General features: G+C 41.9%; 1 protein-coding gene across 14 annotated transcripts in view; it reads left to right on the forward strand.

Moving 5' to 3' along the window:
* Positions 1–25829, forward strand: part of KCNMA1 (potassium calcium-activated channel subfamily M alpha 1) — a 546631-nt gene that overhangs the window by 438656 nt on the left and 82146 nt on the right. For all 14 annotated transcript variants that reach the window (XM_083440310.1, XM_083440306.1, XM_083440312.1 and 11 more), the window contains one exon: positions 24641–24737. In XM_083440310.1, the coding sequence (XP_083296436.1) occupies positions 24641–24737 (97 nt within the window). The remainder of the gene's footprint in view (positions 1–24640; positions 24738–25829) is intronic.

Raw genomic sequence — 25829 nt, forward strand, 5'->3', positions numbered from 1 at the left:
TGGAAGTTGATCACTGTTGGGAATGGAATACTGGGCAAGGAAATGACGTAGGCAGAAGGTACTCTGGCTCTATTGGCGGATCTCTTGAGTGATTTGCAGTTGATTATCAAGCAGTTTGACTCCCAATTATTTAGCAAAAACAGCAACCAAAAGACCCACTCCCTGCTATAAATTATGATGCTGAAATGGAGGAAGCCTGGGGTAACCATGAGTTGATGTTTGCATGGGTATTCAGCTCTGGTGCTCAAAACAAAATCCTGGACTTAGAATTCTCTCATTCTAAGTGTATGTCTTTTGCACCAGGTGCAAAGTAGAGGTCTGCCCACAGAGGTGGTTCTACAGTAATGCTACTGGATCAGCCACACTGCAGGCTGTCGAATGGAAAGCCTCAGAAAAATGCTGTTGAATGGAACATGAGAAGCAGTGGGGCACCAAATCTTAGCACCGCACAGGGTGTCGCTGAAATTTGAGAGCCCAAAGTCTGCCCCTGCTGCCTGCTGTTGACTACATGGTCCTTTATTGCTATCCAAGTATGCTGCTCTAATATTTTCAAAATTCATGCCGTAGTTAAACTAACAAACAGACAATATGTGACATCAGGTGGGACAGGTAAATATGTGACTGCCAAAGAACAACGAGGAGCTTAAAATGTGTTCCTGGTTGTCCCTTGGCAAGCTGTCCTTTGAGGCTGCCTGTTTGAAGGTGCAATTTGGATTTACACTCTACCTGCAAATGGGCATTTTCCTCTGCATGCCGACTTTGCAGATAGCTTTGCTTGTTGGCAGAGGAAACATGTTTGTAGGCATTGTTTTGAAGCCAAAAAAGTGTCTGCAAATGGATTTCAAAGGGGCTTGCTGCTGTCAGTGCCAATCAGCATGCCTTCAAAGAGGCTTGCTGTCAGCCCTGATCAGCTGATCATTGCTGACAGCAAGCCCCTCTGAAATTGTCACTAGACATCAGAATGACGTCACATGATTGACAGGTGGATATGATGGCCCTGCCCACCTCTCAGATTGGTCTGCAGGTTCAGGGTGGGAAAAGTCCATTTCCGGACTCCTGCCGTATACGCTGTGGTTTTAAGGTAATCAAGTCAATCTGCTTGCAGGTGATAGCATTAGCAAAACCTTTCAACAGGCATCCCAAACACATTGCCCGGAATCGAGGCAAAAACATATTTCATGCAGATCTTATGGATTTCTCTTTCTTCATAAGCTTTGAATGTTGACTGATTTTATTAGTAATTGCCTTTTTGGGTGTGTTTTTTGCCTCTGCAATTTCCCCCCCTGAGATTCCTTCTTTTGAGACGGGTCAATAGAAAGCATCACAAGTTTTGCAAAGATAGCTTGAGGAATTGCCTGAGAACCCCTTCAGGCTTTTAGTCAGCCCCCAGGCTTACGTCTCACATGTCCCTCCAGAGACTGCCCATTGCCTTAACATTTTATCCAGGAGGAATTCAGAAGTCTCTTAGCATATACTGCACAGTAGGGGGGGGGGGTGTTCCTTTTCGTATCTTCAGTAAACAAGCCAGCTGTTTTCGCTGTCATTGTTCTCCTGTACCTCCATTTCAAAGAACAAATAAATTAGTTGGAGCTAGATGACCCAAAATATGATGACATGAAATTACATTTTTTTTAAAAGAAGGCTTAAAGACGAACCTGTATATCCTTCGGGATAAATCAAAGTACACTAACAATTCATCCAACCCCCAATGCAGCAAAATCCAGTAGTTGCTTCATAGTTTCTGCAGAGGGGCAAGTGCCCATTATGTTCCATGCACACCCGTAATAACCAGACTTTGTACTTCAGCTCATTTGAGGAATGAAGTTTTAGGTGATTGTTCTGACATAGGTGTTTGTTGGTTGGTTGGTTGGTTAGTTTGTTTTTTTTAAAAAAGAGGGAGGGAGGAAAGAATCATTTCCATAAGTTTTAAAGCACATCATCACATTTCACAGATATATGTGAAATGACACTCTCCTTCCTTCATGTCACAATCATAAGTAGTCTGCTGCTACCCTCTGGAGCCATTCTTGTGTTATCGGTGTAATATTTTTGTTAGCGATTGAATCAGTGGAAACGTATAGCAACCGTTTGTTATTTCGCAGAAGTGCCTTGATCCTATTTTGTTTTTATATGGAAAAATGACCTGGGCTGCATACATCCATCCTTTAGAGTACTTTTTCTGTTAGAGATCAAATCGCCGTTGTAAGTATCACTGCCATTAGTTATCACTGCTAGATTTCTTAGCTTACAGTTTATTTTCCACTCATGAAATTGCCAGTCTGGGCTCCCCCATAACAATCAATTCTAGCCAAAGTACTATGTACTTTGGTGGATGTTTTAGAATATATTCTTTATGGAAGAGCTCTCTCTCTCTCTCTCTCTTTTGCAAATGTAATCAGATTTAGCTATCACATACCCATAGCTCCATTTTATTGTGTTACTTTGCCTTTTCTCTCTTGCCGTCATTTACCAAAAATGATAGGCCACACATGTTCTGCTACTCTATATTGCTGAAATATGCTTCAGTTCTGCTTTCCTCTATTGCCACTTTTTACTATTATTTTACAGATTTAATCTTCAGTATTTATAACTGGGGTTATTTGTTGCATTAATACATTCACTGACAAATCTGGTGTTGGTGGGTTTATTTAGAAGAAAATGGAACTGTGTTGCACCGAAGCCTGTAATGGTGTATGTCAGGAATCAATATAAATATATAGAGAAGATGGATCCCAATGTTTCATCACACTGTATTGTCAAACCAAGAAATGTAACTGGGACAATGATAAGGAGATGAAGGAGTAAGGCTGTGCAAGTAGTGGGTGGTTGAGTTGTCAATGAATTTAATGGGATATAAAGGAAAAGCCTGCATTCTGGGACACAGTTGAATGTGGGCAAATCCTGGCCTTCAGGTGTTGGAGGTGCAGTGTGTTTCTGTGAAATGCAAGCCATCTCTTCTGACTTCCTCCTTCCACCATCTTGTAATCATGAAAAAGAAATGTTCATATTTCGTAATGTATTTCCGGAGGCCTCTGTGTCATGAATAGGGGTGGGATTTGCAGTTCTGTATTTGCTGGTCTTTTGACAGCGCTGATGTAACTCAAACTTGGACCACTGCAGTTCGGCTTTTCTTAACCTTATATGACCTCGGCCCGATTGGGTGGTTTGTGAGAATAACATTGTTTTCTATCCTCCTGACAGCTGTAATGGATATCATGACCTACAGTACTGCTACAGTTATTCAGTGCCCATCGTCAAGTAGCCATTTGCATGCCCCCAGAGGTATTGTAATTGGTCTGTCTTGTAATATCACATTAATTTTGATGTGTTCCTTTCTTCTTTCTATATATATATATTTAGGAGTTCAGTGAATCTTGAGTTTGCAGCTGAACAAAGCATATTGTTTTGCTGTTTTTTATGCAATTGTGTTGTTGGCTCTAACCATTTTTGGATTTTTTTTGTTTTTTGTGTTACTGAGGAGCAATGTGTCTGTTTAGTTCTACTTTAAACATTGCAATGCTGTGTTCTTCTTCTGTTGACCTTTAGTTGCATAGTGTAATAGTAAAGTGCGACCCAGCCTAAAACTGATAATGCTGGGCCCACCACATAACATGGTTATTTGTGGTATAGATAGTATTTTACGTTCCATCTGCCATGCACGTAATCATGATACTTTTGGTCTCAGGGCACAGACTCCTAAGCAAATTAGTGAGGTATTTCATTGATAGGATTACCCAGTGCTATTTTTCCTAGAAAAAGGGGCACCAGAGTTCACCATGAACTTCTCCCATTGTGCCCACCTGAGAGGTGCTAAAACTGAGCTCTGGCTGGGGGGCAGGAGCTCTGGGATTACTTCACATACCTCTGAGAGATGTTCAGAGAATCGTTTTTCCTTTAAAATTTATTTGCCTGTATATTTACTGTATAATCTATTAGTACTATTAAGCATGGCCTCCCCCCCCTCCCATGTAATATAGAGCTATATTGGCAGGGAGACAGGATGAGAAATCTAACAATGAATCTAACCATCTTTACCTTGCTAAAGCACAGTTCAAGGGAATACACATTTTAGCACATCAGATCAGACCCTAACTCCAAAACAATTACCTCCCAAAACCCCAGAGTATCACTGATATAATGGCCTGGGTTCAAAAGCATTGTTGTTAAGTGTGTTAAATATTGCTGATACTCGCACGAAACCTGACTGGCTTGCGCAGTTGGAAAAATGAGTGAAGAATATTGCAGAGTTTGCAATAAAGCTCAGTTAATGTGAAATTCCCCACCATCTCTACTCAGGAGCTGTATTTAATTTCCAATCCAATGGCATCTATAATTGCAAGCTTTTACTGAAACGGGATAATTCATTTATCTACTTGTTTGCATGCTTAATTGTTGTGACTTCCAGTTTTTCCATACCAGTATTAGGTTTCGGAGCTATTAAGATTTCCTTCCTTTCGTGGAAGACGTAACTGAGGTAATGGAGTAAGCTATGTTTTCTGTGTTTGAAAGCTGTTAATGAAAGTCCTATCGTTAATGGTGGCCAAGAAATGTGCCTGTTTTAGGGTATATTTCATGAAAGAAGTTAAGGGGAAAATAAAGAAAAAAGATTGTAGGGGTAGCTTCAGACTACTATATAATACCAGCAGATGGTGCTGCCACCCTAAGAATCAAACAGAGAGAAAGAGAGAGAGAGAGAAGAATTACATTTTCCCCAATTAAAACACATTTGAAAACTTAGACATGCCTATCACTTGTCTAAATGTACATACAAGCACATAAATATTTATATTATGCCACATGTAAGCAAATCTTGGGCTGAGCCAAAAAGGGCCATTTTTTCACTGAAACTCTCCTCAGTATGAAAACTGCCCCTGTCTGTGAGTTTTGAGGGGGGTGTGCGCTTAAGTATTAATCCATTCAGAGTGAGGATAGGAAGCATTGCCCACAGTCTGACTTGCCTTCATGGTGCCACCGCGTAGCTAAATGGAGCACATTCAATATGTGATTTGCTCATTAGTTACAATCACTATACAGCAGGCTTCCTCAACCTCAGCCCTCCAGATGTTTTTGGCCTACAACTCCCATGATCCCTAGCTAGCAGGACCAGTGGTCAGGGATGCTGGAAATTGTAGTCTCAAGCCAAGGTTGAGGAAGCCTGCTATACAGTGTCTTACATAGAGTTGCCCCTGAAACTTAACAGAGTCAGGGGGTCATCCTTTGGCAGGAAGCCAAAGGAGCTTTGCTAAAGGGAGACAAATATTTCAGAGGGTTGTGTGCTGTGAACTGGCAACTTTTACCTTTTCCTTATATAACCTTTTAAAGGATGCATAAATATAATTTATATATTAAGATGTGTAGGTGAAAATTGCCAGATCTGCTGAACCTCAATGGCCAGTAACAACCAACAACTGCCTGTATTTCACACCAGTGCTTGCTTTAGAGATGGGCTAACTTCATTGGCCCCACTCTGTAAATAATCCAAACCCTCCAGATATGTCTACAGTACATCAAAAACTCTTTGCTAAACCAGTGTGCTGATGCTAATTGATAATATCCTTGGGAGCTGACTATAGCATCCATTGTCAGAATCCATTTTGTGCATGGTGGGCTGGGCTTTTGAGTGGCTTTTCTTTTCTTTTTCTTTTTTTACAAAAGTTCTGAATGTTTTTCACATATAAAATTGCAAAACATAAATAGCAAGGACATATCCCACCCCCTGATAAACTGCTTATCCATCATAGTTTTTGTTTGAAATTTGATTGATCAACAATCACTGTTGGATTCACAAACTGTAGGCCAGGCTTCCTCAACCTCGGCCCTCCAGATGTTTTTGGCCTACAACTCCCATGATCCCTTGCTATCAGGACTAGTGGTCAGGGATGATGGGAATTGTAATCTCAAAACATCTGGAGGGTCAAGGTTGAGGAAGCCTGCTGTAGGGTTTTGTTTTTAATTGCTAACCTGCTCCATACTGCTGGCTCAAGTCAGAACGTCACACAGCCAAATGTGTTAGCATTAGTTCCCACACCCCCATTCCATAATCCTGTATTTTTAAAACAAAGAAACATATCAAATAAGTAATGTAACATGGGGTAGATGCTGTAATCTTCATCATCAGTGCTTTTTCTGGGGGATGCAGGGGTACGCATACCCCTAAACATTTTGTGAATCTAAGTTTGGCCTCACTGAGGGGCAGTATTTCAATATGAGTAGGAAAATGAGAGTACCCCTAAACATTTATTTAGAACAAAAGCACTGATCACTATCATCTTAAAAATAAAAAACAACCTGACCCTATCTCCTTAATTTTGGGTTCCAGGAGCCAACACATATATAAAGGAGAAATGTATTGGTTCTAGAATGTGCTGAGGCAAACATCAATGCTACTTCACCGGAAGCTGCTTCAAATAAAGTACTTTAACAACACTTTTCAGGAGATGCTCAGACTTTGAGGAACATATGTGGGAAGAAATTCCCATAACCACGGGGGGGGGGGGGTGTTGGATCATAGATACCTCTACTTATGGCACACAGATGACATATAATTTGGCCTTGGAAATTATGAAAGGATGCTGTGAATAGTGGCAAATAAAAAGTAGCAGAATAGAAAAAAGGGTATTAAAAGCCTAGATGCTCACCTGGGAAGAATAATAGAATCGCAGAGTTGGAAGGGACTACGAGAGCCATCTAGTCCACCCCCTGCAATGCAGGAATATTTTTGCCCGATGTGGGGCTCGAACGCACGACCCTGAGATTAAAAGTCTCATGCTCTACCAACTGAGCTATCCCATACAAGACATGCAGGTTATTACATATCACACATTGTGCAACAAACCCAGGTTTGTCCCAATGCATTCTTGATAGACAGCCACAGATTCCAGCTCATGTACCTTGTTCGGTGTACATATTTGCAAAGACCTGCTTACAGCATTAACATTTTACAGGTTTGGGTGTACATCCAATAGGGCTTTTAAAAAAAAAGTGTGAAGTGGCCCTTAGCTTTTTTAGCATAAAACTACACTCAATGCCAAAATAATAAGGAATGATTTTGCAAAGCTAAATAAATAAAGTCAGTAAGATATAGATTGCCCCCAACCAGCTGATTACTGGTTTGAAATGAAAACTCAGTGGAGTTGTAGATTGATACCCATAAGTGAATCACACCCAGTGTAACAGGGGTGGCCCATTCTGTTTTGCCGCCTGATGCAAAACAAGAAGGTGCCATCCCTGCCACTGAAGCATCATGTCCTGGGGTTTACGTGGCAGCAGCTTCTGGTGAGATCTTGTGAGCAATTGTGAGAGTTCCACAAGCTCTTGCTGGAAGACACTGCTGCCACTTCTCCAGCGGCAGGCAGAGGCGCCACCCCTCAGGATTCTACCACCTGAGACAGCTGCATCAGTCCACCTCATGCATGGGCCGGTGGGTTTTTCTGTTTTTTCAGTTTCTTAGATTGTTGTTAAAGAGAGGGAGAAAGGCAAGGAGAAAGACGGAAAGCAATAAAAGAGAGCATGGGGAGAAAAAAGAAAGGCAGGCAGGTGTACATAGTAAAAAATGAAAATCAATCGTATGTGTCCTGTCTCAGGCAAGGATTAAAGGTAGCTCCCAAGTCTGAAAGGTTTAGAGGGTTACATCTTAAAATATGCATCAAAAATTTGTCTGCATCTGTGGTCTCAATGCGTACTGGTATGTTCTCCCAAGCTAGTCGCACATCCTGCACAGTAAGTTAACTCCATTGTCCAGGGTAGAATTATTTCAGTCTCTGATAGCAAGAAAGGAGTTTTGAGCTGGACTCCAGATTTATAGCTAAGTGCTATAGAGAAGTATCCATGTGTGTATAGCTGGACCCTTTCCCTCTCCACTAAATAACTTTAGTTTCCTGTCAAATACATTGTGTACAATAAACAGAAGGCTTCTAAATCCAGGCGAACAGAACAATCACCAAGGGCCCTATTCTCTCTCTCCCTCTTTCCCCTCTTTCTTTTTTCTTTTTGGCAACAAGGTACTTGTATATATCTTCATTTATGCTCGCCCACATAAACTTGGTTAGGCTGGGTGAGCATAAATAGTTAACGACACCAGGTCCAAGTAACTGGTGGATTGTAGGTGATTCCATTTTAAATATGATCCACCTGTGAGCTCCGCATTTTGAGCGTGTTGGAGGCTTCGCTGACCTTAACGTGATTGATCGCTGTGCAGTCTATTTAGCCACAAAGGTGCAACCTCCATTAGTGTCTAGCAGACAACAGCAGCAGGACAGATCACTAGTACAGTTTGACAGAACTACATAATCGCAGCCCGTTCCCACTAATGTTTCTGACGCTGCAACTCCTTGCTTCCATGTCTCCTGTAGCTGGTGTCAAAATCTTCTCTCAGGCAACAAGACAAAGGGCAGAGAATGTCTTTCTTAGCTATATATTAAGAGAAGGACACATTGTGTATCTCAGTTCAAAAAACCCAAATATGTAGGTGCAAATAATCTTAACCCTACAGCTTAGCCTGAGACTGTTAAGCTTTATGGAATGAATAATAATAATAGCAATAATTTTATTATTAAATAAATACATTAAAGACAGGTTTGAAAACTTACATTTACAAGAGAGTCTTGGGAAAGAGTCATGGTGCTATTCATTAAAAAAAATCTATTCTAGATTAAGAAAAAATATTTGCCTGAATTTAAGGATATGATTTAGATATGCACACAGTTAATGAGAAATACTGCCCACCTAGCAGTTTGAAAGCACCCTTAAGTGCAAGTAGATAAATAGGTACCGCTTTATAGCGGGAAGGTAAACGGCATTTCCGTGTGCTGCGCTGGTGCTGGCTCGCCAGAGCAGCTTCGTCACGCTGGCCACGTGACCTGGAAGTGTCTGCGGACAGTGCTGGCTCCCGGACTCTAGAGTGAGATGAGCGCATAACCCTAGAGTCTGTCAAGACTGGCCCGTATGGGCAGGGGTACCTTTACCTTTTAATGAGAAATACGGTATTGTTAAGTCTTATTGAAATGCTCTTGATGACCTTGGAAAGCCTTCATATATTTTCTCTGGGGAAATATATATTTTCTCCCAGTCTTGGCTGTGAATTTGTGTATCGTAGAGAACCTTAAGAAATGTAGCTAACCCTCTTGAAATACAGAACTGCGTATCTCAAATTCCACCCAAAAGACAAACCTTTCCATACTACAAATTTAGGGAAGGGCAGAGAGGAAAATACTTTATAGTAGGTTTATTAATTCCTTCTTGAGGGTCCCTGCTTCTAGTAATATTTGTGACCTTCAGATTTTCCTTCCTGTTGGACAATCAAGGAAAAACTTTTTAACTGATTGCTATATAGATGCCTATTGAGAGACTGGAAACTCATTGTGGAATCAATTTTATTTTATTTTACTTTTTAGTTTACTGGTTGGTTTTTATGAAAATATCTTGTGCTTTTGGGGAAATCAGAAATTGGATCTGATTTATGGCCCAGCTAAACTGTAGGGTGCACAGCAGTGCTTTCATTCCTCTAGGGCTATTTTCATCCTTTGCCATCTGAAGAAGGGGGGAAAGGGTGTAATGAATTTAAAACATAGGGTAACTTAGGGTAGGCTTTTTCCAGATCACTAAGTTTTCTCTTTATTTCACCCTTAGCAGTAAGCATCCGGTCCTGCTCTTCCCTTCATAATCACTGCAGAAAAAAACTAATTTGGCAACCCAGAATGCTTCTTTGTTGGTGACTGCGCAGAGAACAGAACTGAAACTGAACAGTAGAACAAGCAAAAGTCCAATGGGTGGAGTCTAACTGTAGCTCATAAGACAAAGTTCTAATATTTAACTTTTCAGGTTAAATATTATGTTACAAGGCAGGCAGCCCCCCTCCCCAGTAATTATAGGGTGATTGTTGTCATGGAAAGTCAAATAAAGTCCTGAGTGTGCAGATGTTTTTGGGCTCTTCCAAATTAGGCTGTTATTGCAGACCCTCCAGGTGTCCCTATTTTCCAGGAGCACTCCTGGATTTACAGAAGCCATCTTAGTTTCTGATTTGATCCCACCATGTCCTGCTTTCCCTTAGGACATTCCTATTTGGAGAAATGTTGGAGGGTGTGGTAGGATGTGCTTATTTTTATTGGAGAAATGTTGGAGGGTATGTTATTGTACACTTGCCCTGCCTTTGCTGCCTGAGGCAGTCGGCATATTCTGCCCAATAGTAGAGCTGGCCTTGTTCAAAACAACTTTCTCTTCCATTTTAATAGTACTAATGTGTGAGTGGGTGGATGGCTGTAGAATTTTCATCCACAGAATTTAATCATAACATTTTTATACCACGGCGGCATGGACATGTATGGATTGTCAAGCTGACAGAGAAAAATGCCCCCTGATATCTTTGAAAGCTTTCATTGGACAGTTTGCCAATAGCACTTTAATGACTTGAATAAACAGACAGTGATTCATAAACTAGGAAGTCAGCACTGTAGAAAGGCCTGAAAAGGCAAAATGAAGGAATCAGAGGACAAAAGTCCCAAAATATGCATGGTTCAATAAGGCCATAAAAGTGCCAGAGTGGAAATTGTGCTTGATTCTAATTTCCCACAAATTAGCAGTTAATGTTTAGTGTGGGCATATGTGAGTTAGAAAGCAGAGTGATGGCTGCATTCTTGAGCACCCAGATTTATGTCTCTACCTATAGGGGCATAACATGTAGGCCAAGTATGCTGCAAAATGTCATTTGTGTACATTTTCGGCAACCTGCAACTGGTGCTCTGCTACTGGCACCCTCATTTCTGCATGTGCACAACTGTTTCTCACATTTTAGATCATTTGCTGGAGTACTGGGGAAAGAGAATCTTGGCTGCTTAGTCCATGAGTAGGCAAACTAAGGCCTGGGGGCTGGATCCGGTCCAATCGCCTTCTAAATCTGGCCCATGGACGGTCTGGGAATCAGCATGTTTTTACATGAGTAGAATGTGTCCTTTTACTTAAAATGCATCTCTGGGTTATTTGTGGGGCATAGGAATTTGTTCTCTTTTCTCTCTCTCTCCAAAATATAGCCCGGCTCCCCACAAGGTCTGAGGGACAGTGAACCGGCCCCCTGCTGAAAACGATAGTTGACCCCTGGCCTAGTCATTGATATAATGAACATTGTGGGGGAAAGGTCATTTTATTGTTTAACTGATTGCAACAGCCAACCCTGCGTATGAGCAGAAAGGTCTTCCTTCCCTTCCAGGGTTTACAAGGACCTACCACTGGAAGAGGGACTAAAAAGGGAATAATGTGCAGCATTTGGGATCCTGATCAGTGCTGCTTCAGGTTTGAGGGGGCCCTCAACAAGGTGCTGCCTATGGGGCCCTTATTAAGTTGGTGGAAACTATGGCTTTGGGCTTACCTGGTGGCTATGCACCACCATTTAAAATTTCCCACAGTGCCCTGAGAGCACCACTTGAGAAAACTCATGGTACTTATCAGTGCCCATGGGCTCTTCTAGGGCACAGATCCCCTAGAGGTCTCCAAGGATTCTGGGGCTGATACCAGCCCCAGCCCTGAGCCAGCAGTATACATTATGCTTTGCAAAATTTCAGCAGTGAGACACCAGATGAAGAGGTGAGGAATGAGGTGAGCCAGACGTAGAAATGCAGCAAGAGAAAGTGGAACTGAGGCAGATTATGGCAATGAGAGATGAAGTTAGAGGCCTAAAGGCAAAATAAAAACTGACAAATTACTGTGGCCAGATGGCATCTACCTGATAGTTCTCAAATAACTCAGATGTGGCTAGAAATTAGCCAACGTAGCACCATTTTTAAAATTGGGGGTGGGGGGAGGATCCTGGAAATTACAGACTGGTTAGCTTAATATTTATCACAGGGAAATTTGAGTATTGTTAAAGATAAAATAACCAAGTATATGGAAGAACAAGCATTACTGAAGTAAAGTAAAGATTCTGCAAGGGCAGGATCTGTCTCAGGAAGCAATTAAGAGTTTTTTGACAGTGTCAACAAACATATAGACAGAAGTGATTGGGTTGACATTGTGTGCTTGGACTTTCAAAAACGTTTCAACAAAGTACCTCATCAGTAAGCTTAGTAGTCAAGGAACAAGATTAGAGATGAATCAGGAATTGGATAAGTTTCAGGAAGCACAGAGCAGGAATAAATGGACAGATGAAGAAAGTGGAATCCCCCCAAGGATCAATGTTGGGACATATGCTTTTTTAATTTGACCATAAATGATCTAGTTAGGAGTGAACAGTGAGGTGGCAAAGTTTCCTGATGATACTAAATTGCTCAGGACAATTAAAACAAAAAAGGGATTTTGAAGAGCTCCAAAAGGACCTCTCCAAACTGAATGAATGGGTGGTCAATTGACAAGTGCAATTCAACGAAAAATAGTGTAAAGTGATGCATGTTGGGACATTTTTTATTACTATTATTATTATTATTATTATTATTATTATACATATATGCTCATGGGATCTGGTGACTGACCAGGAGCAAAACCTTGGGTGTCATAGTGGATAGCTTGATGAAGATGTTCGCTCAGTATGTGGCAGCTGTGAAAAGGGCAAATTCCATGTTAGGAATCCTTAGGAAAGGAGTTGACAATAAAACTGCCAATATAATAATGCTGTTCTGCAAAACTATGGTGCGACTACATTTGGAATACTGTGCACAGTTCTGGTCTCCTCACCTTGTTTTCCTTTCACAGATTTGAGAGTGATATTTTCAAACCTTCTGACATTTAAGTGCAACAACCAATGTTCCTAGTTTTTCTCATTGGGAAAAGAAATTCGCAGATTCTTGCATCAATCCTAAACAAGTCTGCAAACCTTCCCTTTCATTCAGATTGACTGTTTTAGAGAATAAACACTTTATACCATGACCCTGTATTTCTGATAATCAATGCTTTGCTACATATCTTGCTTGGGAAATGGAAAGAAACTGAAGTATTAATGGCCAATGTATGAACAAAAAACTGGAAGGGTTTGTTTTTGTTGTTTTTTAAGGAACTTGCAAGGAATTTTTATCTCTCTGAACAAAAAATTAAATGTTTTGATTTAACTCTCTTTGAGTATATGATAAACTCCAACCCAGACCGACTGAGTGCATTTTTTTTAACTACCTTTGATAAGAAATGCATTACAAACTCATCAGCTCAACTTCCTGTTAACAAAGAGACAGCGGCCGTCTGGATTATTCTAGATCCGCAGTGAAACTGCCATACCACGTATATTCAAAGTAAGGCTGTGTGAGTTTGACAAGGGGCAGATGAATCCAGGAGTTATTGTGCAGGGGTTTAAGTCTATGCGGCAGCTGACGGTTGAAATAATCATCCATACATCGCTCTGAGCTAGCTGGGGAAAGGTTGAAGCTGTATATTTTCAACATATCTAGTCTAATGGTTAATCTGTTGTCTTGTACAGAGGGTGCTGGGTAAAATCACAGCAATAGCTGACAGTTTGGAGGAACCGTTGTGAGTCTTTTCAGATGCCTGATTCACAGAGTCATAAGTAGATAAGTCTAAATAGGCATTGTCATTGAAAAATGGGAAGACATGCATTGTTTTCCCACACCTGAATCAAACCGAACTTTGGTCACCAGAAATCTTGATCATTTGTGTGTGTGTGTGTGTGTGTGTGTGTGTGTTTCAGATTTCGTAGCTCATCGTAACTCAGCAAGGCACATTCTCTAAGCATGTTAAATAAGATTTGGGGTGTGTGTGTGTGTGTGTGTGTGTGTGTGTTAAAGGGGATTAGTGTGCTAGCTCTGTACCTGTTATTGTTCTTATTACCCTCCACAAATCAGAGGTGGGTGATTAGGGGGGGGCTCCCCACTTCAGTCAGTCTCTGTGCATCTAATGGAGGTCAATGAGAATAGCGGGTGGAGCTAAGGCACGGATTCTCACTGGCCCACCCTCCACCCTTGCATGTTTGTTTAACATGCTCAGAGAATAGCTGAAGGGGGACTTTATGTAAACTGCCAGAAAATAGAAGCCTAGTATTTGCTCTTGTTGGTTCCTTAAGAAGAGGTAAGAAACTGTAAATTAAGGGGAGGGAACAAAATAGTGTCTATGATTAGGGTGTGGCAAGAAATAGTGGGAAACACAGCTATGCTATGCTATGCTTCATGGCTCATAATGCTTGAGTAGGATGAGAAATAAATATGAGGTTTTTGCCATTAATGCAGATTAATACTCCATAGGCATCTGGAGACACAGTGATTATTGGATGTTGAACAATTCCAAAGAATATTGATGCTGGCAGTGGGCGAGTTCCTTTTTCTTCCTTTTTTAATCATTTTATTTTAAATGCATTCTTGGCGCTGCTTCCAGGCAAATCATGCAGGAGCTAGTTTCAGCCATTTGTTTCAAAATGCTGCGCTGGTATTCTGCCTTGTTACATTTAAATTAAAGCTACATAAAGCCCCCCCTTTTTTTAGTTGTGGCAAGTGCACATTCAAAGGGAATATAGCAGAGAGTGCCACAGGCATGGAAATACCCAATTATCTACATTGGTTACTTTTTAAAAAATGCTTTGGGACTTGATTATCATTAAAATTAACTTGAATGTAGCAAATAAATATCAAGGAAAGAAAATTCCAATGAAAGTCCAGAGTTGTCTTTACATAACTCAAGCTTTAATGACATCTTTCCCTGGGTGCCTCTGGAACAAGATTTCTGCAGGCGTTATATAGCCAAAATTAGTTATAACCAAAATTATGTCCCTCTACATGCATGGATTAGACACCTAGATTAGGACTAGTTTCTTTAGACGTGGGCTGCCACCAAAGACATTGGCTTTGCATCTTGTTCTCCCTCTCTTCCTGGTAATGGCTAGCGACCCAAAATGTGTTACATGAACTCATTGTGCTCTTGAGTTTCCTTGCCAAGTGGCAGTCAGTGAAATGGAGGAGGGGTGGAGAAACGTGCTGGGTGATGAGGTCACATCATGCGTTTTGTCCAGGGTTTAATGTAGCTGTGATCAAACAGCTGCTGTGCATCTCATAAGGTAAAGGGACCCCTGAATGTTAGGTCCAGTCGTGACCGACTCTGGGGTTGCAGCGCTCATCTCGCTTTATTGGCTGAGGGAGCCAGCGTACAGCTTCCGGGTCATGTGGCCAGCATGACTAAGCCACTTCTGGCAAACTAGAGCAGCACATGGAAACGTCGTTTACCTTCCCGCCGGAGCGGTACCTATTTATCTACTTGCACTTTGACATGCTTTTGAACTGCTAGGTTGGCAGGAGCAGGGACCGAGCAACGGGAGCTCACCCCGTCATGGGGATTCGAACCACTGACCTTCTGATCGGCAAGTCGTAGGCTCTGTGGTTTAACCCACAGCGCCACCCGCATCCCTGTGCATCTCATACTCCACACCAATAAAAGGCAGTGGTGCGGAGTTGTTGCTACCTCTATAGACTCAACAGCCATCAGTGCCAGCCAGCATGACCAGTGGTCAGGCATGATGAAAGTTGTACTCCCAACAACATTTGGAGGGGCCCAGATCAGCAACCACTGTGTAAAGGCAAATAGAACGTGTGTATTTCTCAATATGGCTAGTAGCTATTTATTTTCAAGCCTTGCTCATGGGCTTCCCAGAGACATTTACCGTATTTTTTCCTCTATAAGACTCACTTTTTCCCTCCTAAAAAGTAAGGGGAAATGTGTGTGCGTCTTATGGAGCGAATGCAGGCTGCGCAGCTATCCCAGAAGCCAGAACAGGAAGAGAGATCGCTGCTTTCATTGCACAGCGATCCCTCTTGCTGTTCTGGCTTCTGAGATTCAGAATATTTTTTTTCTTGTTTTCCTCCTCCAAAAACTAGGTGCGTCTTATGGTCTGGTGCGTCTTATAGAGCGAAAAATACGGTAGTTTGCCCCTGGCGGAAACAGGGTGTTCGATAAAGTGTAAATTTGTTCTGACCCAGCTGAGCTCTCCTTATAGTCTTCTTGAACCTAGAGAGGGCCGTATCTGGTAGGGATGTTCAGTCCTCCCTTGACTGTTCCTGGAAAAGATTACCTTGGTTTTTCAGCGTTGTTGGGTTCTGCAGCTCCACCAACTCCACCTCTTACTCTTTTCACACCTAGCCCACCTGTGCACACTGTCTTTTCATGGTTAGCTTTGCTTTGCCTCTCTGTTCAAGGGTTTTGTATAAACTAGAAAGGGTACATGATAGTAGGTATCATTTTCATTGCATTTTAGGTCTTATGCTAGTTGTAGCTCCTGGAGTGATCCCTGTTGGTACACTCATATGAAACCAAGGTGCCATCTACATTATTAACTCTTTGCTAGAAATAAAGTTCATGGCTGGCATCCTTGATACTGCCATTCATAAGATAACACACAATCAAGTCTTTCAGATAACCTTTTAGATGAAACATGTTCACATGCATGCACCCTGAGGAATCACTCTTGGAGCAAGGCTGCAGATGCAAAATGTTAACGTTGAAAACTTTGATTCCCCCCCCCCTCCTGAATTTGGCGGGCACAGGATTAAGCCATTCATATGGAATTTGTTAAAAAGCAAACCGGAATAACTCTTTCAAGCTTTAATGTATCTGGTGTAGATAGCATGTGATAAGCTTTCTGTGATAGAGACATGTTTCCTGTTTCTGGAAAGCAACTGGTTGACATCTGGGTTCTATGTATACATCCCAATCGTCAATTTACTTGTGAGCTACTTATTTGATTGCAGAACTCTGCATACCTTCCTGTACATACGTGCTTATCAGCACACAAGTTCCCTGCACTCCCTTTTCTTTACCAGTATTATAATATATTTATAAGCATAAAAGTTTGCTTTCATTGCTCTGAAATTTCTTCATGTGCTTTATTCGCTTTTTGATGTAGTTGGGATCACTAGTGTAGCATGGCTTTGTACAGGGCTGGCCCACCCATGGGGCAAGGTGAGGAGATTGCCTCAGGCATCAGGAACCAAAGGGGCAGCAGATTCAGACACCAAGGAATAACCCGCTCACTACTGCCACAACCTGATCTGTTGGATCTTCTGTCTCCTCAACAGCCCTTCCCCTTGCCCACCTCTACAGAGGCCTCTTTGCAAATAGGAGGGCTGCTAGTCTCCTCCCACCCTTGTTCCAGATGTGTATTATTATTCACCTACTTGTTCCTGATGCAGATATATTCATTCATTCTTCCTTGGTGGGTGGGGGACGGCACCATTTTGTGGTTCGCCTCAGGTGCCCAAATGTATTGAGGGTGGTTAAAATGACAAGGTAATCCTATAAATGCTTACTCCATGGGGCCTCCTCCTCTCAAGCAAATATGTACATACCTACATATGTAGGGTTGAATACAGTGGGGTTATTTTCAGGTAAACATGCAAGACGATTGCACCTCAAATCACTTTAATATAGAATTATGCACATGCTGTAAGCCACTCATAGTGGCTGGGGAAACCCAGCTAGATGTGCGGAGTATAAATAATAAAATGATGATGATGATGATTTAAACCATGTCTAAATAGCAACGCAACCAAATAAAATAAAATCTAAAATTGTTGTTCCACCAATGAATTTAGCTTATTTATCGGTGATATGGAAGAGGGGGGTCCTTCCTCCCCTTAGAGGTGTCCAACACTTTCACTACTAGGCTTCTGAAGCCATTAGAATACATGTCTTTTCACACAGGCCTGGGGGTGGAATGCTGGGGGAAACTAGCTGAAAACAAATCTCTTAGTTAGCTGCAATAATATGGCTAATTTTAATTGTGTATAGCATTATTTGCTTGAAGTATTGTTTTAGGATTTATACTATTGCTGTTTTAACATCCCAGTTGTAAACTGCCCTGGGATCCTGGTGGATGAAGGGTGGATTAGCAATGTTGTGCAAGTGTGCATCTTCAAAAAAAAGGGGGGGGAATACATTAGCAATAGTCCAGAAACATTAGTAGTTCCCCCCACTCAGCCAGCCTGAAGATGAAGTTGTATAGTCCAATACACAACTCAGTTAAGTCAGGACACCAGGATTCAACATCATTTAGTCCCATTAAATAAAGTTTATTTCATGATTAAGTGCCTGAAAACATTGTAAATGGAACTACCTAGCTCTGTTAGCATATTCATAGATGCTTCCCCTGTTATTTTGGGTGAACTGAGAGAATCTGTCTCCTCTGCCATGAAAAGAGAGAGAGAAGGAGAGAGAGAGAGAGATTTTATCAACATGTGGGAAGTAAAGATTGCATTGGATGCACATCCTCTAGGTTGGGATTATTGCTTACAGATGATGATAATATAGTGAAATGAACCTCATATATTTATTTTTGCAAAAGTACATTTTTAGAATAAAAGAAGCTGACCACACACGTAGGCCAGGATCCAAAAACCTGCACGCTGAATCTTCCAGGGTGACTATGGAAGTTGTGATGGGGTGGGGGGAGGTTCAGAACCCACCTGCACATGGAGAAAAAGTTTAATGAAAAGCTGGAGGTTTCAGGGAGCCAGTGTGGTGTAGTGGTTAAGAGCAGTGGACTCGTAATCTGGGGAACTGGGTTTGCGTCTCCGCTCCTCCACATGCAGTTGCTGGGTGACCTTGGGCTAGTCACACTTCTCTGAAGTCTCTCAGCCCCACTCACCTCACAGAGAGTTTGTTGTGGGGGAGGAAGGGAAAGGAGAATGTTAGCCACTTTGGGACTCCTTTGGGTAGTGATAAAGCGGGATATCAAATCCAAACTCTTCTTCTTAAAAAGAAAAGAAAAGAAAAAAAAGAAAAGCTGCGAGGTTTCCAGAGTCACCTGGTGAATCCCTTTTCATGCAGTTTGGAGCCTGTGTGGACTTGGGTTTGGAGGCAACTGTCGCAAGCCCAAGATTGTCACATAAACCCGATACATCAATGTAGTTTGGGCAGTCTTTTTAATGCACAAAGCATTCATTTGCACTTTCCCCTTATTGTTTAGAGGTAAAGAATGAAGCTAAACCGAGTTACTCAAACCGCTCAGTTCAGTCCAAGAGCTCATGTACCCATGCAGTAGTTGGCATCAAGTCCACTGATGGAGTCCCGGAACCAGTTACGCTTGTTAATAATCGCAAAGGAGCCCTCCTTCTACCCAGCAATCCCTCGCTGCTGCCCCTTAACTCTGCTGAACATGGAAAAACTTCCTACTGTAGACTGCAAAGGGCACGCAGCCTACCTTCCAAATGCTGCCATTACCAGAACAAAAAGCCGGGGTTGAACCGAGAGCTCTGTAGGTAGCCCCATAAGCCGGATGCATCAGGCAACCGATACTGCTTTCTGCATGGGTTGTGCAATCTGAACATTTTCAATGTGAAAATGACATTACTAATGCTCAGCTAAGTCCTTGCAGATGTGAGTTTCTCCAGATGTAGTGATTAATACCTTAATCGAGATAGCTAGTCAACTAATGGTTTCTGGTTGGTTTTGTGTTTCCTGTTTGGCTGGCTTTGAAATCTTTACCTTTTTCATCAATAAGCTTGGCAAGTGTACAAGTTTGCATTAATGTTTGATTAATCTTGTTAGCTGTTACAACTTACTTTGGGATCAGCAAAGTTGGGTTTTGTTAAAAGCCCCTGTTAACTGTGTTGTTGGTGACATAGATGAGACAATGAAGGCGACAGATTTATTTTTATAAGCGTATTAAAATAACTTAAATAGCTAAAGACCTTGACCACTGCTGCTTTGAAGTCATTTTCTTGAATGTGCTTAAAGTAAGAATTTGAGGATAAAAGCCAAGTAAGATGTTGGTTCAGATGTTTGCCTTTGCACAAAGGCCATTAAAATTACCAGCACATCTTAAATCACTTCATGAAACATTGTCTGGAGGTTATGTAATGAATATATATATATATATATATATATATATATATATATATGAATGAATAATCAAAGATTTTAAAACATCCTTGTGACTTTAAAGCTAAACTGCAGTCTAATCAGAGTATCTGAAGCCTCATTAGCCATTGTCCTATGCTTCTCCTACACCAAGTATTCCTCAAAAGATAAAACAGTTTAATGCTGTGCCTATTAGGCAAAAGTAAGCTCTAGGTTGTTGTGAGAATGGTACTGTATATTATGTATTACAATCAAAGATATCTAGAAAACCGAGGTCTTGGATTTTACAGGATGGGAGTTCAGATCCCACAATATTTTGTGCTAAATTCCTAAACCTCTGTATTTCAGAATTAATAAAAGGAAGCCTGCATAATTCCGTACATGCAGTGATGTCAGTTTATTTTCCAGAGTAGTTAAACAAACAAACAAACAATAATAATTTTATCAGTTCAGCAAAAAGGAACACATTTTCATTAAAAGGCAGTTCAATAAATATGCAGTGTTAACAATTAATTGGGCCATCCTAAGCATAGAAAGCTAGTGTAAATTATGACAGTTTAGGTTAAGCTGGCACAATGGATGCCTGATCCAGAGCTAGCTTATGAAGCCCAGGGAGGGGGAAACACCAGAATGAGACCTGCTTGCCTTCAGTGTTTTGCATTCTTCTCAGCTTTGTTCTTGGGACCAGTTTTCTGAACAAGTCCCATTACTCATGACCAATTAAGAGTTCTCCAGACTTCGGAGGTGTGAGAAACTTGAGGTGGGGGGGGGGGAATCTATAGAGCAGGCTTCCTCAACCTCGACCCTCCAGATGTTTTGAGACTACAATTCCCATCACCCCATCATCCCAGATCACTGGTCCTGCTAGCTAGGGATCATGGGAGTTGTAGGCCAAAAACATCTGGAGGGCCAAGGCTGAGGAAGCCTGCTATAGAGGAATCCTGATGCCTACCTTTCCAGGGAGACCAGGCCAAGTGGTTGAGAGCAAGATCTAGTTCATGTAAATTAAAATTTGGTTGTTATTACCCTTTTCGTTTGAAACCATCTCTGTGTTATTTTAACCAGCAAATTCTGCTTTGTCTTGGGATCAACATACTTTAGGAAGCATCCTCTCCCATAATCCCCCCCCCCAATGATTTACCTAAATAACTGTTATCTCACCTTTCTAGTCTTAAGTATCTAAGGTGGCTAAGAAATAAATCGAAATACTAAAAAAAACTACTGCCCAATGTGTCAAGTGAATTAATTTGGGATAAGAGGATCAAGAAGAAATCGAGGGAGGTTTGCATTCCCTCCCTTCCCCCAAACGCTTGCCCAATTCAAACAGATTTACCGTATTTTTCGCTCTATAACACGCACCCGACCATAACACGCACATAGTTTTTAGAGGAGAAAAACAAGGGAAAAAAATATTCTAAACGAAACAGTGGATGTATGATTTTTGTGGTTCATGCTGTGGCCACAGACATGTGATCTGACAGCGAGTTTGGAGTAGCCCAATGCAAAAATCCTGAGGATCCATGTGGATCCATGCTTTGTAACCACATTTTTGCACCACTGCGGCCCCAGGCAACAGTGGGTGCGTGATTTTTTTGGTGCAAGATGTAGCCATGGACATGCTATGTGATCTGATGGTGAATCTGGGGTGACCCAGTGCAAAAATCCTGAGGATCCATGTGGATCCGTGCTTTGTACCCATGTTTTAAGTGGGAAGGGAAGGAAAAGCACTCAAGGGACAAGGAGCACGCGTGGGGTGGGTGGAGAAGGATGCTGCTAATAATGAAGAAGAGGGGTATAAGGGGAGAAGGCTCCTCTCCTCTCCCACTTTGCTCCTTTAAAGAAGCAGGCTCTCTGTCCCTCTCTCCTCCCCACTCAGCGGCTCTTCCCCCGCTTTGCTGTTTCAAAGCAAGCCACGGAGGAGGGAAGGAAGGGGAACCATGGATCCTCTGCTCATGACTGCAGCAGATCCCCCTCCCCCGCCACCCGTAGGCATTCCCTCCATAACACGCACAGACATTTCCCCTTACTTTCTAGGAGGAAAAAAGTGAGTGTTATGGTGCTTAAAATACGGTAACTTGATGCCCAAACAAGAAAGGAGTTGGAGCAAAGTTCTTGTCTGCAAATGCTTTGTCCCACGCCAAGCAAATTGCAGCACTCTTAACTTAGAGGTTTTTGTATCCTGAATAGTGGTGAGGAGATCTCGTTGGATAAAGCTCTGCTCCAAGTCCCATCTGAAAGTCAGGTGCAGGTGGAGAAGGCATGGGGCAAGATGTTTTCAGCGGCGGTGGACTTAGTTCCTAGGGCAGGCCACACATCATCTTTGTAAGCCACCGGAAGTGCATCTGCTTCACCAGGCATTTGAGAGTGCCTGAGGTCAAGGAATAGGTTGCACGGGGCAAGCTGCCCAGCAGGCCCTTCCCCAGAGCATCTCCCACAAGTGCCGTCCATAAGCCTGCCAGATGGTGAGGGCGCTGGTATTGCCTGGTCCTTAGTGGTCCTTACTTGGTGCTTAGTGGAGGAGCACCAGGCCAAGCAGCTGTAGTGACCAGCCTCTGCTTCCCTCTATAATACCTCCCCCCGTGCCCCACTCAGCATTAGGCCCAGTTTTTAAAGGTGCAAAAATGCGGCTGGGCATTTCTGTGCCACTGACTCCACCTGCCACTTTCTCCCACTTCTGCCATCTGGCAAACCTGCAGTGGGGCAGCAAGGAAAATGCCCCGATGCCCCTGTCCCCCCTTCTTCTTTTTTTAAAAAGGTAGGTCCTTCACTAGGTAGAGAAGAGACATATTGTGGAAAAAGGAACGTACAGGTGCTTCAGCCACCTGGTTTGGCTCTTCTCCAATCAGCACCAGCCCTTCAAAATTGTAATAAAAAGGTTTTTGTGTGTGTGTAATGGTGGTGTTTTTAAAATGGTGCAAGCTGCAGTGGGCTCTGCTGTTGGCTTTTCATGGTCTGTAGTAACGTTTAGAAAAAGCCGTTTTAATTTTTTAAAAAAAATCATTTGCAATCCATATGTGCTGCTCATTGCTTCAGTCAGTAAGCAGTTAACTGGGGAATCAGTTAATACAGTGGTTCCCAAACCTTCCCCCCTCCCTGCCATGGGCCCGTTGAAAATTGCTGAAGGTGTTGGTGGACCACTTATTTTTTTGCCTGTTGTAGCAATTGTAATGTGCCGTGCTAGATGCTGTATGAATTTTAGCCGCATTTTTATTTCTTCTTCAATTTCTTAATGTATTGCGTTGCAATTAGAATTCCCTAGAAGCAGTGAAAATGCAACTGAAGTCAAGTGCTTTTATATACCATTGATTTCAGTGGCAACATAAAACACATGCTTAACTCTCTCCCAGTCAAACTGATGGTGGTGATGCTTCCTGTGTGATCCCTTTTGGCGGGGATCATTTTGGGAAATTAAGGAATTTGACTTTTGCAGTGCTTGTGCCATGCGGAATGGCATTTCCTTGTTTTTGTTTTTTGAAAGACGCATTTTATAATTCTGTGGAAATGGATTAGTATTTTAAATCAGATCTAACTTTTAAGTGGGTCGTTGTAATATCCACATAGTTCTTTGTTTCTTTTGTTAATTTTCGTCCTGCTCTTTGGCCATAGTTCTCATAGTGTTCATAACATCACTCTCGCTGATGTACTTTTGCTCCTTTTCTTTTAACTTGGACACAACTGCTACCTAAGGCTCAGCCACTTCAGTCATATTTAGTCTTATTTTTATTTCTTAGTTACAGGATGGAAATAAACTTGCTTTATTTTGTTAGTGTAAATTTCTCATACGGGACATTGATAGAAAGAAACTCTTTAAACTGGCAGAGCTCTGATCTGCTAAGAATGATAAATGGTAGAGCCTTAAACATTAACAGTAGTGGTTAAATACCATATTTACTCGAATCTAATGCTCCCTTATGGCCAAATTACGTTGCGAAAATTAAGGTGTGCATTAGATTTGATGGCACATTTACATTTGCCAGCAAATGCTTTTTTTTGGTTTCAAGGTTCTGAAAATTGAGGTGCATATTAGATTTGATGACTTGAGTAAGTATGGTACTTACTGCTGGCTTGTAAGGAAACTTGCTGTAATTTTGGGTGAGGTGAAGACCCTCGTGCAGTAGTGTTAGCCAAAGGCGGTTTTGTTTTTAATAATATTAAGGTGGTTGGCTGTTATTGTTTTACTATTCAGAAGATGATCTTCCACTCAAAGTGCACTTCATCCCCATTAAAAGAACCTCTGCCACAATTCCCATCCTTCGTTATACAGGATGTTCTCCCGTCATTTGGTCTCGTTCCACCTGCTCCTGTGATAACATCCCCTTTTGTGATAAAGGGTGAAGCGATGAGTTCTGAGTTGTGCTGGAGATCAATGCGCAGCCGCAGAGTTTTTATTTATTGCAAGCATTGAATATCAAGGCATTGAATGCTGCACATCTCTTCACAAAGACTCTGTGGTCTGGCATTCAAGGAGTCAGAACCGATGGGTATTGGGTTCTTTAATAAAGTGCAGTCTGGTAACGTTCAGTGTTCGGATTCCGAATAGACTTCGTCTTTTGGTGTATGCATCAGGACACTAATTTCCATTTTCCAAAAACGCAGCTTAACTAAAAGAAAAAAGGATGATCTTTTATGAAAGCATGTCATAATCTCTTCAGTCAATACCTTGCTTCTCTTTCCTCCTCCTCTTCCTCGTCTTTCAAACTGATCTATTTTGACTAACACCAGTTTGGTCTTTATTGAACATAGACAAGATAGCAGTGAAGTATCAGTGTGTGAATGGAACTGTGTGTGTGTGTGTTCTTTGGCTATTTCGCCTGTATGACGTGTGGCGACCTGAGCTGATCCTAACCTCATCATGGGTTGCCTGTATTTCCAGTTGAAGATGAGCAGCAGCTGACGACACTCTCGCCCAAAAAGAAGCAGCGAAACGGAGGCATGAGAAATTCGCCCAACTCCTCACCCAAGCTGATGAGGTAAGACTCTAAGCAACTCGCATCTTTATCTCCTCTCCCAACATATCCTCCTCCCCAATAAAAATGGTGGTGGACGGGGTGGGGGTGTCATGGCAGGGTGGTGGGGAAAGGAGAAGATTGTTAGATGGTTTCTGAAAGGCTGAAGTATTTATTCTGTCAGCTTGTCAGCAGTTAATGATAGAGCTGGAAAAAAAAAATCTGTCATGAAAAACAGTTTGAAAAGCTGTTTGAAAAATACATAGGCTTTAAAGTCTTAGCTGTCACCCTGTCCTGTCCATGTGTAGTTCTTAAACAGCAGTGGCACTAATGATAGCACTAACCAATCAGAAGAACTCATGTGGTTAGTTTGCCTTGGGCAATTCTCTTTTTGTCGGAATCCCTCTGAGTACTGTTTTCTGTACTTAAGGCCATATGTGAGATGTATCATCACAATCAAAAATGAACCTGAATATTACCTTCCTTTTATCCTGTCGATTGAAATCAAATTTCCCCTAATTGATTTTGACTGTGGTTTTTTTTTAAGGTCTAGTAATCTTTGTACTTGCCAAAGCAAAGTTCGAAACTAATGCAGTTTTACTGAGGCTAAAAGCAATATTAATTATGAAATAAGGGGACTTTTGCTTTTTTAAAAAAAAGGACATTATGAAGGCAGGTGGTGAAAACATATTATGGATGTTAGTGGTTTTCCCCTCCCGTGTGTTTTCAGATGTGCGGCATTTGTTTCCAGTAGAGTTCCCCTATAGATTATTTTCGTGGGATGAGCCCTAAGCAAAGGTTTTCTGGAGCTGATATTGCAAGCAAGCCCACCTTAGGCTGTATACTGAGCCTCTGGGAAACCGCTGCCCCTTAGCAGGCTTGTCTTGAAATCTTCCCATGTTACACCCCATCCCCAGTGAAGCCCTCTCTGCTCAGACCACATCCCTCATGGGCCTCTAATCACTTGGGTGTTTCTTCCAGGCTAGAGTATACGTCCTCATACTCAGATAATAACTCTTGCTTGTCTGGATGGATGCTAGGATGGAGTGTCTGAGTGTGTATAGAAACTAATCTACTGTACAAAGCTAAAATTCGCCATTGTTGCCCCGCCCACAT

Source organism: Podarcis tiliguerta (assembly GCF_965153285.1).
Source record: "Podarcis tiliguerta genome assembly, chromosome: 5".
In the NCBI taxonomy this organism is placed as follows: Eukaryota; Metazoa; Chordata; class Lepidosauria; order Squamata; family Lacertidae; genus Podarcis; species Podarcis tiliguerta.